Below are 17,599 nucleotides of genomic sequence, written 5' to 3'. Positions count from 1 at the left end.
CATGGTCTATAAAATATATGCGAATGTGTGGGAGAAATGAGGTTCCCACACCGCTCACATACTATAATAGATCCTTTCACTTGCTTCTTCCAAACTACGGCACCAATCCAAATGCTAGAACACACGAGCTTCTTTCGCTTCACTCCTTTCTTTTTAGCTGCTATTTGCTGATTTCTTTGTTTGGTTTTTTAACAAAATGTGCACTTAAATTTCTAGAAATCGCTTTGCTAATGCTTTTTGTTTTCGTTTTTCAACTTGTTTTGTTTTTCTTTTCCCTTTTTGTTTTGTCATATAAAAATCTTTGCAACATTTTCTTTTTTTGTTTTTTTGATGTTGTTTTTGTCATTTAGTTACTGAGTTTTGTGCTACGCTTTTAATGAACGCTAAAAAATGTTTTTTTTTCTTTTAGCAAATCTTACACCCTTCATCAACTCTATATATAAAGTATAGGTATATCGTATATATATATATAATTTTATATAAATATTTAAGTATAATATTCACTAACAATTATTTACTTTAGTAAAAGTTTCAAATTTGCGCATAAATTATTGTATTTACTTTCTTCTCATTCTGCTTCTTTGCTTCATTTTGTTTCAACTTTGCTCATTTTTTCTCTTTTTTTGCACACATGTCCCAAATGCTAGGCTGTATGTTTAAGTGGATGTGTGTGTGTGTGACTGTGGCTGTGTGTGTTAGAGCCGGACTTCTAGTTCAATTAGTCTTATGAAATTCTTATAAATTTAGGTAAAATTACAATAACTTTTTCAATATTTGCTTGAAGGAAATAATTGCTCCTTGAAAGCACTTTAACTGAGAAGGAGCTTAAAAAAATGTAAAATATGCGAAAAATTGAACTAAAAAGCCCAACTTTACTAGTTTGTGTGCCTGTGTGAGTATGTGTGTGTGGGTGTGCGTGTGTTTGTGACAGACATCAGTTTTGCAAGCTAGCGAGACACATCTTCTTTTATATATACTAATATGTGTATATATGAAAAGAAAATTTACACAAAACATACAATTTTATATAATATATTTATATATTAATTATTAAATTTGTTTGTTTGCCTTTTAAGTAGGTTTTTTCGTATAATACTGTAGCAGCCTCCATGTATGCACACAATTATATACATACATATAAATATATGTATGTATATAAACGCATGGCTTTTAATTTGTTTCTTCTTTTCAAGTTAAATACTTTTCAAGTCTGCGCCCCCACAAACTAACGTCTGCACATTTTGTTCACACTTGTTTTTCCTCTTATTTCGCTTTTTTAAAGCATCATCTTTTGTTGTTGTTGTAGAAAATGTTTGGAGTGTAGCTGTCATTTGTTGTTGTTGTTGTTGCTTGTTTACTTTTTGTTACTGGAAGATTTCTTTACTGCTTACTTAGTTTTAAATTTAAAATTTGCTTTTGCTAGTATTTTTTAATTTAAATATAATTACTTGTTTTTTGTTGATTTCTTTGTTTTTTTTTTGTTTTGTAGTTTTCTTTTTGCGACTAATTTGACTGCGACTTCCTCTTTGACTGCGACTGCAACTGTTGCCGGAACACAGTTTATTGCATTTGCTCGACTTTACCAATTTGTTACGTTTTAGTTTAAGTTGTTTTTGTTGCTTTTCGTTTTTTCTTTTCTTTTGTTTCTTTTTTTTTTAATTTTACTTAAATGCTAAACATAAATTTTGCTATTGCAACGGCGGCCGCCGGGGAGTGCGGGCGAGCCGCTTCGTTGTTTAGACGATGACGAGACTTGGAGCCACCTATAGCGCGTTGCGGACTAGTGGGGGGAGGGGGTCGGGTCGGAAGTATGTGTATTACAGAGGCGTTGCATTAACGCTCCTTCTAGCTCCGCGTCGGTATGTGTGTCTGTCTGTGAAGGGGGAGGGGGTTCTGGGGTGGGGTACGGTTGTGTGTGTGTTATACACAAACATTTTTTGTTGCGCTTAGTTACCGTTAGACCATGCATATTTATATATATATATATATATATATATGTATGATTAATTTGCTTTCGCGTGTGTTTGAGTGTTTAAACTAAATCAGTAATGTATGTGTGTGTGTGTGTTTGTGTCTATGAGTGTGTAATTTCTTTTACTTTCCGTCACGCTACTTTTCCTGCAGCTGCACTGTAGTTGTTGTTGTTATTGTTGTTGTTGCTGCTGCTGCTCTCGACTGTCCATACTTTACTTGGCCTTGTTGGTCTTAAAGCTGACCTGCAGCACACGATTGCCCATAGTATAGCCATTGAGGGCGCGTATAGCCATCGCCGCCTCGTCGTAGTTCGTCATGGAGACGAAGCCGTAGCCTTTGCACTGATTCGTTGTGGGATCCTTGACAATCTTCACGGATTGCACAGCGCCGAAGGGGCCGAATAGCTGCCATAAGGCAGCTTCCTCGGTTTCGGGGGCGAGATTATATATAAATATGGGATAAGCACCCCCAGGGCCACTGGCAAGAGTTGTGGCCGCTGCTGCTGCCGCTCCGAGCCCATTGGGCAGCATCACATCTAGCATGTCACCAGCCATGGGTGAGAAGCGTGCCAAGCCCTTGTTGACGGGCGTATGCATTGCTCCGCCAATGCGTCTAACCAGCTGTGGATTGAGGAACGCCGGCAACTGGGGCTGTATAATCTTGCTGGTGCTTCCGGGTGTGTTTGAGAACTTGACCACTATCGGATCGGTGCAGCTTGAGGGTGTAGTGCCATTTAGCGCAATGATGGCGCGCGTTGCCTCTTCTCGCTTATCAAATCGTATGAAGCCAACACCCTTGGTCTGTGTATCGTTGCCGGCATTCTGCAAGATGCGCGATGTAATAATGGCACCAAATGGCGCAAAGATGGCTTCCAGCTCTTGCTGTGTCATAGTCTTGGGGAGGCCGGAAACATACAGATTGGCCCCCTTAATGGCATCAGAAGAGGGTCGAGCAAATGACACCTTAATGGTCTTATTCTGCAGCCGCAGGCCATTCAGCACGTTCACCGCCTGCTCTGCATCCTGTGGGCGCACATAGTTAACGAATCCATAGCCCAAGCTTTGACCCTTCGAGGGCGCCTGTGGATTCAATGGATCGATATACACCTGCGACTTATCCCTTATCAGTTTTACAGACTCAATCTCGCCTACGCTCGAGAACAATGAGCGTATCTCGTCCTCGGTCATGGTCTGAGGCAAATAGTTCACAATCAGATTTGTGCGTGTCTCTGTGCTACCATTGCTTCCGTTCTGTGCCGGGCCTGCAGTGCCGTTGGTATTGGTCTGCTGCTGTTGTTGCTGCTGCTGTTGTTGTTGCTGCTGCTGTTGCTGTGCAACAACGACCTGCTGTTGTTGCTGGGCGACGGCCACTTGCTGTTGTTGCTGTTGTTGTTGCTGTTGTTGCTGCTGCTGGGCGGCTGCCTGCTGCTGTTGTTGTAGCTGTTGTGTAACGGCTGCGGCAGCAGCGGCCACGGCCTGCTGTGTCTGCTGCTGCTGCACCTGCAGAATGGCTTGTTGCACTTGTTGCTGCTGCTGCAATTGTGCGGCGGCAGCGGCTGCGGCCACATTCTGTACGGGGGCGGCAGCATTTGTGGCAGCCACGGCCGCGGCAGCTGCGCTTTGCATTAGTTGGGCCTGTGTTTCGACGCCACCGGCTCCAGTGTTAGCCATCATGAAGTCCACTGGTAAGATCAAGTCGGGTTGTTGTTGTTGGAAACGGCAGGGCACGTTGGTAGGTTTGGTGGGACCAACGCAGTCGCAGCGCATGGAAGAAAGAGTTAAATGTCAAGATTAAACCATTTGCAAGAGCTGTTAGTTATTAGTTGTTGTCAGGGTTTGTTTGTAAATGTTGTTAGTGTTGACTTAGACCTACACCGCCCTTATCTATGATTATCAGAGATACACTTTGCCGGTACCCTGTGCCTCACACTATGCACCTTTTGATCCAATTTTATTCATATGCAAATATATACTTATGTATGTAAGTGTAATCAGATACATATGTATGTGCCCAGTATACAACTTTCTGTACCTACTTATTTTTAAACCAAGAGTTAATTAGAACCTTTTTTCGTTCACACATCCACAGCACTATTTTTTTATTTTTTATCTATGCATCAATTTTTTGTTAATAAAGTTTTAGTAGCAACTCGAAAAAAATAAATAACTAAATGATAAATTGTTTTGCCGTGGCCAAGACCAGTTATGTCGCAAGCACGCGATGCTTCTGAGCACAGTTACAGGACCTCACAAGGCTTTCAGGACTATGCTGCTGTGCCGCACCTACTCGCCCTTAAAAATGTGGCGGTTTTAGTTGTTGCTGTTGGAAATTGTAACAAAGCACGTACCGGGCCAGCCAAACCCAGTTATGTAATACATACATACACACACACACACACTTCAAACAGGGACATACATATGTATGTATGTAAGCCATCATGCACCCCCTTTTAGAGAAAATGTTGAAAAAAAAGTTCGAAACGAAAATGAGCATTCGGCTGCCCCTGGTGCGCAGCAACGAACAACCCTTAAAAGCCAAACAAACAAGTTATAATATTTCTTTTGCAAAAATGCATGTTTATGCTATAAATATGTATGTATATATGTGTATATATGTGCATGTGTGTATACATTTGTATTTTAAAAGAAAACTTGCCTTTGCTTAAGGGTTAAATATGCAATAGGATAATGCCACCCCCTTGGCTGGCAAACAGTACTTGCTCCTTTAATAATGCAAATTCTGTATGGCAACGCCGCAGCGATAACGATATCTGTGCAATGGCTGCTGCAACGATCGTTGTGCGCGCACTCTATTGTATTCTTGAGTGTTCTATCGCAAATTTCTGCTCCTTTTTACCGCTGTTGTGTTTGGTGGGAAGTCAAAAGGTCAAATGAAAACTACTAACTGCACGAACTCACACATACAGATATACTCATAACCCAAACCAAGAGAGAGAGAGCACACAAACCAAACTCTCAATGCTGGTTAACCAGCGCCGCTGTCGGCTTTCAATACCTGTGCGTGTTGCAAACAAACAAAAAAGTCAAATGAAATATTAATGATAATGTTAAAGCCATCCAATAAATTAGATGCGACGTACCCAGTGACATGTCGTCATGCAATCTAAATTCTTAAGTTTGCAGGCATGAACTTAATATAATTAAAAGATCCTTTTCACACGCCTCCACATGAATGTTGAATTTATGTTTGTGTATTGAAAAACTTTGTTTTAATACTCACTTGTTTTAGTTTTGAACGATATTCTTCTATGTATGTATGTTTGATTTTTGTGTGGGGACTCCTGTGGTTGTTTTATGTTGCCAAAAATTAGGAAATTATGGTTCGACTCCTTGTACGCTCGCGCCCCTCACAAAACACGCAGCTCTAACTAATAGCAGTAGCCAACCAGCGCAACTCGTCTCCTCTCTAGCTAGTTAGTTAAGAGCTGCAGCGCTTTCTTGCTTGCTCCAGGGTTCCGCTTTGCAAATGCCTCTTTTCCCTTGAATTTGCCAATAGTATTTTTTTACTAATACTTAGCGTGGACGTCGTGATCGTCTAATGATTGTCGGTACAAACAAAAAAGCAAAAAAAAAAAAAACAACAAAAATATGTTAAACTGGTGAATTTCCTCAGCAGGTCGTTTCATTATCGCTAATCGATTTTATCGATTTTTTCCAACAGACAAATTGCACTTGAAACGTATTTAGCTATAGTTGGGGGCGGGCTAACGGCCAGAAAGCAACAATACCAGAGTCAGATTTTACCATTCGCACATACAAACGTGCATTCATGCTATACATATTTAAAAAAAAAAAAAAAGCAGCAACATTTTTGTTACACAATTTTGAGTCTGTGCTATTGTTTATTGCGCTTTTTTTCAAAACTGATTATAACAACATCTCTCTATTGTTGCCGCTCTTCGCTGATTTGTTTTTTTTTTTTTGCTGCAGCGAACTTGTCTGTGGATGTGTGTGTGTGACGTATGAGCAATGAGAGCACGCCTTCCCGCTCCTTTTTATACAAATGTTCATAAGTGTGTATACGTACGTACATATGTTGCTGTTATTTATACATACAGATGAATTTTAATTTTTTGTTATAAACTAAATGCTACAGCGCTAGCACTTTTTATATATACACAGCCATATGAAAAGTCTCACTCATACACCAGCCTATTTAGTATCTATAATTTTATTGTTGTATTTGTTATATATGTACATTGTTGTTGTTAGACGACGCGCCGCTTATTAAATTAAAACACGCGCTACTTTTAGCGATGTTTTTGGTTGCTCTTGTCTCAATTTTGAAAAACCACATATGTATGTACATACAAATGAACACTACTTTTCTATTTAGTCGCTTTTGAATTGTTCTAATTTGTATTTCCGCACATTTACTCTGATATTGTTGATGGTGTTGTTGTTGTTGTGCATCAACGATCGTTACGCTCACTGGTACTCACTACTATTACTATGGCTTACTATTGTATACTATTTACATACACATGCAGGTATGACGATTAATGTTCACATACATTCGTATACTCTCTTTTTGTTATTGGCCGGCGTTTTGTTTATTTACGACAAAACTTTAGCGCACGCTGCCATTTTAACACAATGCGGTTGGGTTGGTACTGCAACTAAACAAAACTACTACATACTTCTTACTACACCTACTACTAAACTGAAATCTGAACCAATCAATGTCTACTACTATTTCTTGTTGTTGGCGGTATTAATGCTCTCCTGCGCATAAAATCGATGTTAGCTGCGCCCTTTTCGCTACTCGCATACACACACATACGAGACATACACACACACACACACACGCACACTTATACACATAGAACGCGCGTTCACAGATACACATCACAGAGCAGCAGCAGCGCATTAGCAGTAGATTTACGGTGCCTTTTAACACTACAACAACAACTGGTGCTACTATTGCCGCTTGTAGTTTTGTCTGTGCAAGTTTGTTGAACTTTTTGCACTGCCGTTTGGTTTAATTTCCTATGCCTATTTTCATCCGATTTGCACATTATTATATTGCGTTTTACACATATGTATGTACACATATGTATATTTTTCCGTATGCGTTATACACTTGTAAAAAAAAATTAAATTATAATTGCACAATTATGCATCATTTAGTTTTCTCAAATTTTTTGCCGTTGTCATTGGTATACGTTACACAAATCAAATGCGCTTACGTTGGATTTGTTGTTGTACTCTTTGCACTATACGTTTTGTTTAATGAATTGTTGTCGCTATTCTTTTACTACTTTCAAAAAAAATCAATTGCAAAAAGAGCAAGCACTGACAACGCACACGAGCGTATAGGAATACGACTGCGACTGCGGCGTACGACGTTTGGCGTGGAAATGAACTAGAGGAGCTGGCGCCGCCGTTGAGCGCGTGCGAGAGTCGTGTGTGGCAGTGGCAACGAAAAACGGGAAAAATCAAAATGGCCGACTACTAAAGCAAGAGTGCGAATGAGAGAGAGAGAGAGCAGCGCGGCAGTGCAGGCATCGAGATAGAGCACCCTTTCCAGTAGCTATAGTAGCCTGGAAAAATGTTATAGTATACCTCCCCGCTGTAGGAATTGCAATTTGGTCATTCATATGCATGGTTCATTTGTAATTTGTATTACTACTTATATTGCACAATCGAACCTGGACCAGACCTCCATTCTGACTGGTGTTAAGCGTTGCCAGCTGGTTGTGCTAGATGGGTGCTGCCAATCGATTATTGTTTAATGTATATCGCGTAGGACGGTAATCTGGCACCCATACAAGCACACACACATATACACTGTCGGCATTCCAGCGTTGGAAGGATAAGGTCGTCAACCGTTTTATAATGCATGCGTTCTACATACATACGGATAAATGTGTGTGTGTGTATGTGTGTCCATATCCTTGCCAAACTCTGCTGCTTGCATGCCAAGAAGAGGGCTGTTTGTATGTGTGTGTGTGTGTTTTTTGTGTTTTTGCACTGCCGTCTAGCCGGCCAGGCAGCCAGTTGAAGCAACCCCCGCTGTATCTAGGGTTGTTTCTGTATTGCCGTACACCCCCTACCCAACAACAAAAACTCTACTACCACTACCGGCAACAGCAGCTCAACCACAACCACCCATTGCCGGCAGGACATGCTTTTTGGCATGCGTGTGCTTAATTACGCCTGTATATGTAGATATGTATGCATGTATGTATGTACATATGGATATACATACATATGTATGTACTTGTGTGTGCTGGTTTCCTGTTATTTTCTGCCACCCGTTTCCATGTGCTGATTTTAATGAAAGTCGGCCGTCAGAGTCGCCGCCTGTCTGTTCCAATTTACACGCAAGCCACATTGTTAATGTTGTTGTTGCTGGCGACGCAGGCGAACCATAAAAATTGTAACTCAAATCGCTTACAAAAACACAAGCAAGTTTTTCGCCAAGGGTTGGTTTTCTTTTTTTTTTGCTTTGCAAAGTATCTGGTATATGATGCTGTTGTAGCAGGGAGCCAGCGGGGGTTGTCCAACGCATCTTGTTCAGACAGATCGGCGTCGCAAGTGTTTTTGGTGCGTGCGCGCATATAGCACATAAATACATGATAAGCGTATTTTTTTTTTGCATCGCTGGTCATTTCGAACGCGACCCCATATACGCAAGCAAACATTTCTATGTATACATAAGTACATACATATCTGTCTGCCCACTCTTTTTGTGGTGCGACACTAATATCGCACACTCACATATAGAAACAAACTGTATTCGGCGATAAGGATCTTTGATAATATTAATTGCGACAGCTATTTCTGCTCGATCGATATTTTTATTGCTGCAGCGTACGCCGCTTGGTATGCTACGTTTATTACAACATTGCCAGCATCAAAAAGGCGAGAGAGAGAGAAAGAGAGAGTGTGAAGAGAGGGATGCGGCACTCCTAATCCTTTAGCTCTAGTAGAAATACATCCTTTGTGCCAAAAACATCCAACAACACCTTGACTACTTACAATGGTGAGCAGCATCGGCAGCAACAAAAACAAAGGGATTAAAAAGGCAGGAGAAACAAGATTACAACAACAACCACAACAGCACCGCTGCCGCTGCCGCTTCAGCCGCCCTTAACTCTTGTTATATATTTTGAATAAACAATGACTAAACTAAAAAACCAATGCAGGCTCAATCGCAGTACGAGGAGAAGAAACAATGGTGCACACACACACATGGATATGTACATAGATAGTATATGTGTATGGGTTTGAATAAAAAGTTCCTGGAACAACCGCCAGGTATCGCTCTAAGTGAGCTGATTTGAATTCTATTTTATTTTTTTTGTGGGTCCGCCAACCGTTCAGGACATTGTAGTTAATGATTTGGGTTTGCGCCGTGTTGAAGCAAAATTCGTTCCAAAGGACCTGAAAAAAGACCGATTTGACATCGCCAAAGACATGAAAAATGAAAGAAAATGCACATCCGGAAAGAGAGAGAGCTGGATCAAACTTTGGCAGTCCCAGTTGATGGGGAGTACTTTGAAAGAGACGATATCACTTTTGATGAACAAACTTGATCAAGAAGTATGAATGTGGACATATATACGGTGGCTCGAAAAAGCAGTCTTTATTGGAAAAACACATATTTTATTTAAAAACGAAATTGCAAATTGTTTGCTCACCAATAATAATGAGAAACAAATGCAACATATTTCATTTCATTATTTTTGTGTATGTACATACATATATATGTTGTTATATATGTACGTAAAATGTGCAAGTAAATGTATTTATATATGTAGGTATGTAGAAGGCTGGAACATGCTTATAAAACAGTCTGCCAGGGTGCAGGAAAGAGCCACATGATTCATCAACCCCTGCGTGCGCAGCCTGAGGCGGTGGCTTTACATTTACATATTACACACAGCCATGCATACAGAGCCAAATACATACCTATAATTGTAGGTATGTACATATGTATGTATGTATGCATGCACATGTGCCTGCTATGGCTGAGGTCCTTGGCTTGCTTTTAACTTTGCACGTCTCGCTGCACAAACGCTCGCCGCTCGGGCTCTGCGCAGGCTCAGCAGCTGAGCGAGCCAGCCAGCCAGCCAGACACGCACACGACAGATGCAGTTTTTCCCGAAACTAATAATAATAATCATAAAAATTACCATAAGACACCGCGCGAGCTGGCGATCGCGATCGCGTTTGGTTGCAGCAGCAGCAGCAGCAGCAGCAGGCAGGAGCAGAAGCCGAAGCCGACGTCGAGGCAGCGACAGAGGCGACAAAGCGATAGGGGGCAAAAGGCCAAAGAAAGTAAGGCAAAGCGAAGGGTGAGGCAGTGTGTGAAAGTGAGAGCGTGCGAGGGAGAAAGAGAGTGAACGAAGGCAGGCAGTCAGTCAGTCAGACATCAGAAGGGGAGGATCAGGACTTGCAGGACTGCATGTCAATGCCATTTTAATCGTGGCATGTGTTCCTTTTTTCCCCTGACATTCTTGTTTTGTTTGTGGCTCCTGTGAGATCTCATTGCAATTGCTATTTTCCCGATCCTAGCCAAATGCTGGAAATTGAATTTCTAGCCGAGTTCACATAAATGCATAAATGAGTTGTTCTAGCTGATGGCGAATGCTTTACAAAAAGGATATATGTACATATTCATTTCCCATTGGGATCTCTATCTCTCTCTCTCTCTCTCTCTCTCTGCGGAAGCTAACATCCTTCATCGATTAGAACTAGTTTTTAGATCTAAAAAGAATAGTTTCTATTACATTTTTGAAGATTTTAATTATAATAATCGACGTTTTAGGCGTACACATTTCCAGGATATTGTGCTTTTACATAATAATATTCATATTCTAAGGAGAAATGTTGGTGAACAATCAAAATGCAAATAGAATCAAAATGTTTAATAAATGTCTATTATATATGTATGTACAAAAGTGTACTATACATATGCACCTAATTCTGTTTTTACACGGTTTGAAAATTAAAAATGTTATATATGGTTACACGACTTTATTCCATTTAGCACGATTCAAAATAACATATGATCAATGTCTTTTTTTACACGTTTTTTTTTTTACTCGACTTTTTTAGGAACTAATCTACCGTGTAAAAACAGAATTAGGTGTATGTGTACTCTGAAACAACCATAATTTGTGCTTAAACTGCGATCATATGAAATCTTCACGGACGGAAGAAAATTAAAAATACTATATTCTGCCAATATGTTATATAAAAAGAGATTTATTAGAGTAGCAAATTAAAAATAAATTGAACAAGAAATGAGGTTACTTCTTCTATGAAATCAAGATATTAAGTAATTTGATAAGAAATGCAATCCCATGAAGATTCATGTTGAAAACGGTAATACGTTAGGGCAGATCATTATTAACATTAAACATACATAAGACAGATATATACGTAATTTTTCAGACATGCTCCCAGACATTACCATCATCAACAACATTATTGTTTTAATGGTTGGAGCCATAGTAGGCACAAAATTTCAGAAAATTGAATTGATCTAGGTGCCTAGCCAGACTGGTATTAGAGTATTCAAATTATCGACAAAGTTACCACTAATATACAACTTAAAGGCTTAAAACTTAACTACACTCAAATACACACCCCAACAATTAAGATAATGAACTCTCTCCCACAATATACCACGCCTGATAATCTCTTGATTCACTGTCTTAGACAACTCAAAACCCGTCTCCCTTATCTCAAATTCTAGAATATATCATACAATTTCCAAGAAATTCGAATCCATACAATCACATTTATGCTATCAATGGCATGGCCAGAAACAATCAAGTTAGTTAACTTTACAGTTTCAACTTAAAGCTAATTGAATTGAACAATTGGGGAGGGATGAAAGCCATTGTTAAATTGGCGATATTGTTGCCGAAACTTGTGTTTATGTTTTATATTTAAATAATTTATATTCAAATACAATTTGTCAGAAATGAGATCTGTGTAGAAAATAAATTAAAAAGTTGTCTTCGTTCGCATTGAAGCTATGCATAAACTTTATTTCCTCATGGTCCTACTAAATGCTAAAAAGCAACCATTTTAAAAATTATTTTTATTTTTGGTTATCCATAGTCACCTTTCGCGACCCAGCAGTAATGCAAAAACCATCAGATATAACTGAAACATTCTCAATGTGAAATCTTATTTCCATATCCTCAGAAATACAAAATTTTGATACGAAAAGCAATTTTGTAATCAAATCGTTTGTATCACAGGCAAGGGCGTACGCAGCTTTTACAAAAGGGGGGAACCAAAAAATGAAAATTTTGATTAAATAATGCACAATGCATTCAAAAATAATAATAGTCATAATAATGAACTTTATATGGTAAAATTTTTTGTAGGTGGCTGTATTTTTTTTAATTCGATTTTACAATTTTATTTATTTACGAATGAAACACTTGCAAACAGAGTAAAAAGTGACTGTCGAACATCTTAAAATGTGCAGCAATAAGACAGAAAACGATGGTTGATTGCGTTGACGAATCGCCACGAAACTTCACAGGATTACCCATTGGACTATTTTGAATATTGCCACAAAATTTGATCAACATCGGTTGAGCGGTTTCGGAGTTTATACGGAACATATATATGCATACATACATACTTCCATTTTTATATATATAGATATATAGATTATTGAACAGCATGATCAGGAATGATTTAGGCATGATTTAGACCTATCTGTCTGTCCGTATGTCCGTCTTGATCTCAGAGACTATAACAGCTACAGTCAGCAAATTATGTACACAGATGCCTTATATGTATGTGTTTGCAGTACAAGTTAATTTTTCAGAGACTATAAGAGCTAAAGCTAGCTCCCGTGAATCTTGAATTGTCCAAGCTCTGCCAGCAGCTGTTGTTGTTATTGCCACATAGATACAATCCCGACACAAATGTTACGTTGAGTCCGCAAAAGTTGATCGAATTCGGGAACGAGAACGAGGATCGTATAATAATATATATACTTAATATAGTATGTGTTCGCTGAGCTCAAACCAATGTACTTGTGCCTCATTTAACAACGGAATTTCTTCAACACTTGCTAGGCTTCAATGAACGAGGCTCCATGACGGTCTCTACACATATAAACCCTAACTTGAACCCGAATCGATGGTTTTATAGACAGAAACCAACATATGGTCTATTGCTTAGTTACTTACATACATACGATCAGTACACTAGATGTATTTATATTTTGTTTTTCATACCCATTCTTAATTCTGTGACTCATTTCAGTTTGCCGAAGGATCAGTTGGTTTACATTGGGCTGCGGGACGTTGACCCCTACGAGGCGTTCATAATGAACAAAATTGGTATACGCGCCTATGCCATGGATGTAAGTATGTAATGCAGCAGCCACATACGCACACAGAGAGAGAGAGAGAGAGAGAGAGAGAGAGAGAGGGGGGGGAGGGAGAGAGAGATCCTTCTAGCTACCATATAGTATTTGTTGTTTTCGTGGCAGTTGTAAAAATTGTTAAATTCCGGTTTTTTATTTTGCTTAAAAGGATCAAATGACGATCGTGCCTGACTGCCTCAAAATTACATCGCCTATATACATACATGCATATACATATATATGTATATATATATATATGTATATGTGTGTGTGCGTTGTAAGCCGACGACCTACGTTGTAAGCTCAGCACTTATAGGGGTTGCCTGGCCTAGCTGGCTGGCTGGCTGGCTGGCTAGCACCCTCCAGCACGCAACACTCCCTACTATGCGATATCACAAGTCCTTGCCAACTCCCCCTGGCATAGTTCGTTACATTGCATTGGCATTACACATAGTGCTCGCTTCCGATCTCACGGTGGTTGATACGTGCCCAGACACTTCCGTCCTCAGCAGCGCTCCTGTCCTCGTTCGGCTGCCTCGTTGCCTGCCATTATTTATGGCTCGTGCAAAATCAGCGTTTGTTGAAAAATGGTTTAATGGTTCTAAGCTGAAAATTTATTATAGCTCATTAGTTCGATCGGAATATGCGCGGCGAATTTCGCAAAGGGAACGACGTAGGGAGGCTAAAGATGCGACACAATTGATGCTTTGTACAGTTTGGCGATTTGGCAATCGGAGACCGTCGTCTGAAGAGCTCGTCAATGGCCGCCATTTACTGTTTAGCTCAGCCAATGGCGAGATTTGCTTGTGCTTTTAATACAGTTAGATCTGTAAATAGCATACAAACACCTCATACAATAGTAGTAGAAAGGTAACGCAATCCACAGATCCGTTGAATGGCGTTTCTTGGGAGAGAGCTTTTAATGACGTAATTGTACCATAAACGACAGTAGTTCGGGAATAGTATTTAGAAATAATCGGAGGACTATTATTTTTAATACGAACATGTTTCCCTGTTACCTACAAGTATTTGTTTATAGCTTATTTATTTTTGCTGTGTTTTAGAAATAAAATGATGTATTAATATTATTTATTAGATCGTGTAATTTCGAAGAAGCTTACCAACGTAATTCGTGACGCCAAATTCAAGTTCAAATCTGTATATTTTATGCAGAAGTTATACAGTCGGTATTCTGTTTTTACACGAACACATTTCCCTGTTACCTATTTGTTTTTAGCTTATTTATTTTTGCTGTTTTAAAAATTAAAAATTTTTTATATGGTTACACGACATTATTCCATTTAGCACGATTTAAAATAACATATGATTTTTATGAATTTACCGTGTAAAAACAGAATTAGGTGTACTTGTGAATACTACAGTGAAAACTCCTCAACGGACACCTCTTTTATCCGGACACTCTCTTCGGCGGTCGGTGTATAAAGTATTTAAGTATCCCCTTAAGCGGATACTCCCCTTGGGCGGGCGAAAATTGGCCGACCGTGAGTGTCCGGCCAAGAGAGTTTTCACCGTATTTTAGCGGAGATGTGGTTTGGAGGTTGTTAGAAAATTCGATTTGAAAATTATCTTTGAACTTTCGAAGGGTACATCAATAAAATCGAATAAAATTTTAATATCTATCAAGACCATTTTCTATTCGCCGCTTTGAAAAACTGGGAGCCAAACCGGCATCCATCAAAAAGGCCATTCTCGGGCTTATTAGTTATTGTTTATTTTTCTGTTTGTAATGTCGGAACGCTAAAATGTGGACTCCAACAGATTTTAGTATTACATCAGCATTATTCGAAATTAATAGGCTATCGTATACGAGCATAATTGAGGTAGTGCTTGGGGTTATCAGTGGGGAGAGCCACCCAAAGCCCTCTCACACTTCATGATCTATTTATTTTTTCTTTCTTTAATTCTACCTATTTTTTTTTAATTTCAGTCGATTGATCGAGTTGGTGTGCCGAAGATTATTGAGATGACGCTGGACGCACTAAATCCACAAAACAAGATCCATGTGAGCTTCGACATTGATGCACTGGACAGCCATGTGGCACCCAGCACGGGAACTGCAGTCCGTGGGGGTCTCACATTGCGTGAGGGCATCAGCATTGTGGAGGCACTGCGTGACACGAAACGGGTGCAAGGTGTCGATCTGGTCGAAATAAATCCGAAGCTGGGCAGCGAGCACGATGTGCGCACCACCGTAGATTCGGGCCTGGAGATACTGAAAAGCATGTTTGGCTATCGACGCTCCGGGGCTTGGAGCAACATCGACACTGGCATATTGGGATAGTTTAAGGGGGCGAAGGTCGGGGCGTGTTCACTTAAATCGCACATCGCTTGGCATATATTTATGTACAACTTTATGCTTAATATTAAATTAGATTACATACATACGTACAATAATAAAAATGAAATCAAATGAGAGAAACCAATCAAAAAATTGCAGGAATGTCATATAAACAGCAACTTTTAAGGTTGATTTCCGTAGACTTTTGTGACCGTTCGAGACTACAATATGAACTCGTATATTCAATTTCTTGTTGCTGTCGCTGTCCTGTTGTTATCGTAGCAGGAAATTTGATGCTAAATGCTAGGCTTGGGTGGCGCCGTCGGCAAATACGCCGATATATCGACACTGGCCATTAAATTCGCAGTGTTGAGCAATTCGTTGCCTATACTAATGCCAGGTACTGGAGCTGCTGCAGCGGCTGTTGTCGCAGGTCCTGCTAATGTGCGATGTCCATGTGTCGCTGCTGGTGGCTGCGGCGCGGCTGACATGCGTTGATATACGCCCGGTGCAAAGATACGTAGCAGTCGTCGCTGGATGTTTACCAGCAACGCGTTTACAGCACCCGAAATGACAATTATGCCCGATATGACAGAGCAGAGGCGTATTGCGAAGGTAACCAAATGGTCCCGGTCATTGCGCACTACAATTTTGAGAGCCGACCAATCGTACTTAAAGTATATACCCGGTGAGCCATATGAGTTGCGTTCAGAGTCTATAAGAGGAAAGAGTTGAACAAGAAGTTGAACCGACTGGTAGCACACTAAAGTTTTCCCACACTCACCCAACTTTCGCATATTTTCCGTCACCGCGTATTGGAAGGTGTTGATGGTAGAGAAGGTTTGCTCGATTTCTGTGGGCACTATCTTCAAAAAGTACTGCACCGTGGTAGCCTCTTCAGTGATAATCCTTTCATCGCCCTCCAGGGGCTGTACAAGGCGGCGCGAATACTGGCCAAAGCTCAACCGATTAATGCGATGCGTGAAATTAGCCGGCATGCGTCGAAACTCAATCATCCAGTGGTCCTCAAAGAGGCCCACAACGGGTTGTGCACCTCCCACCAAATGTAGGACGCCGGCCACTTTATTGATGCCCAGCGTGCCGTGCAAGCGGCAAGCATCGTATTTGATTTCAGGTGTTTGGTGTGCTTGATGTAATTGCATTGCAGCTGGCATAGCGCCAGCCGGAGCCGGTGACTTTTCTGGCCCCGTTGTCTTTTCGGTGTGCGTTTCGTGGCGGTCACGTAGAATGTCCTTGAAGAGTAAATCCGCTACGGAATGATACTCCTCGCGCAGATAGTGATTGGTGAGTTGTATGCTTTGGAAGTGCGCACGTTCCGAATCTGACATTTTCCACCAGACTCCCTCGCGCTGCAGCGTGCCATAGGCAAAGACATCCTGCTGCGTCTCGTCCATTAGATCGACGCCAGACAGTGAAGCGCAGGGCATTGCCACTGTGATGTCAACATGCATCTGCACCTGCTCATCCAGCGCTATGTCTGGCTCGAACTGATAAATAATGTCTGTTTCATGCCAATAGTAACGCAGTTCCGTATAAACCAGATAAATGATGAGCAAACGGCTAACCAGCGATACTGCAATTAAAGACAAACATACATATTTATAAATTATGATTCAACATAATATGTCTTCATGCAACGCTCACGTGTGCCGCCAATTTCCGTTGTTTCTGTGTACTTCTCGGGCACCTTTTTAAATGCATCAAGATTCTTGGCCAGTTCAAGCAAATTGCTCTTATCGCCTCGGTAACGTAGCGTGGCTGTCATCTCGCGTGTGCGCTTTTCAATGTTTGTTGTTGTTGTGCGACGTTAAATTTATTCGATGTAGGGCAATTATAATACATTCAAATAATTAGATTTAATTGTGCAGCGTTCACGGCATCATTAGTGCCACGTACTCCGCACGGTGCGCGCCCACAAAAATACAGAAAATCACA

The 17,599-nt window shown here is 40.4% G+C and overlaps 3 protein-coding genes across 4 annotated transcripts in view; 1 reads left to right on the top strand and 2 right to left on the bottom strand.

Moving 5' to 3' along the window:
* The window catches only part of LOC115626942 (arginase-1), a 26,977-nt gene extending 11,189 nt beyond the window's left edge, over positions 1–15,788 (top strand). The window contains exons 4-5 of the mRNA XM_030522458.1: positions 13,242–13,341; positions 15,293–15,788. Coding sequence (XP_030378318.1) covers positions 13,242–13,341; positions 15,293–15,646 — 454 coding nt within the window. The 3' untranslated portion in view covers positions 15,647–15,788. The remainder of the gene's footprint in view (positions 1–13,241; positions 13,342–15,292) is intronic.
* Positions 1,993–7,321, bottom strand: LOC115626939 (protein elav). 2 transcript variants are annotated; one of them, XM_030522455.1, is made up of 3 exons: positions 7,184–7,321; positions 5,215–5,529; positions 1,993–3,721 (listed from the first exon to the last, which is right to left on the bottom strand). In XM_030522455.1, the coding sequence occupies exon 3, from the start codon at positions 3,645–3,647 to the stop codon at positions 2,187–2,189; it is 1,461 nt and encodes a 486-aa protein (XP_030378315.1). In that variant the 5' UTR covers positions 3,648–3,721; positions 5,215–5,529; positions 7,184–7,321; the 3' UTR covers positions 1,993–2,186. The 2 variants fall into 2 exon arrangements, with proteins under 2 accessions (XP_030378315.1, XP_030378314.1); XM_030522454.1 differs by having other exon boundaries at positions 1,993–3,655.
* On the bottom strand, positions 15,700–17,599 carry LOC115626940 (endoplasmic reticulum-Golgi intermediate compartment protein 2). Its single transcript, XM_030522456.1, has 3 exons — positions 17,309–17,599; positions 16,428–17,237; positions 15,700–16,358 (listed from the first exon to the last, which is right to left on the bottom strand). The coding sequence occupies exons 1-3, from the start codon at positions 17,427–17,429 to the stop codon at positions 15,940–15,942; spliced, it is 1,350 nt and encodes a 449-aa protein (XP_030378316.1). The 5' UTR covers positions 17,430–17,599; the 3' UTR covers positions 15,700–15,939.

Source organism: Scaptodrosophila lebanonensis, unplaced genomic scaffold (genome assembly GCF_003285725.1).
Source record: "Scaptodrosophila lebanonensis strain 11010-0011.00,11010-0021.00 unplaced genomic scaffold, SlebRS2 tig00000089-arrow-pilon, whole genome shotgun sequence".
NCBI lineage: Eukaryota > Metazoa > Arthropoda > Insecta > Diptera > Drosophilidae > Scaptodrosophila > Scaptodrosophila lebanonensis.
The sequence above is the reverse complement of the archived record's forward strand: the minus strand, read 5'-3'. Positions and strand labels throughout refer to the sequence as shown.

What these genes read in the sequence shown, in the direction of transcription:
- LOC115626940 (XM_030522456.1), bottom strand. Translation starts at nt 17,429, where the DNA reads ATGACAGCCACGCTACGTTACCGAGGCGATAAGAGCAATTTGCTTGAA. An exon ending in AACGGAAATTGGCGGCACAC is followed by an intron (nt 17,238 to 17,308) that starts GTGAGCGTTGCA and finishes CTTTAATTGCAG; the next exon opens with TATCGCTGGTTAGCCGTTTG. An exon ending in GGAAAATATGCGAAAGTTGG is followed by an intron (nt 16,359 to 16,427) that starts GTGAGTGTGGGA and finishes TTCCTCTTATAG; the next exon opens with ACTCTGAACGCAACTCATAT.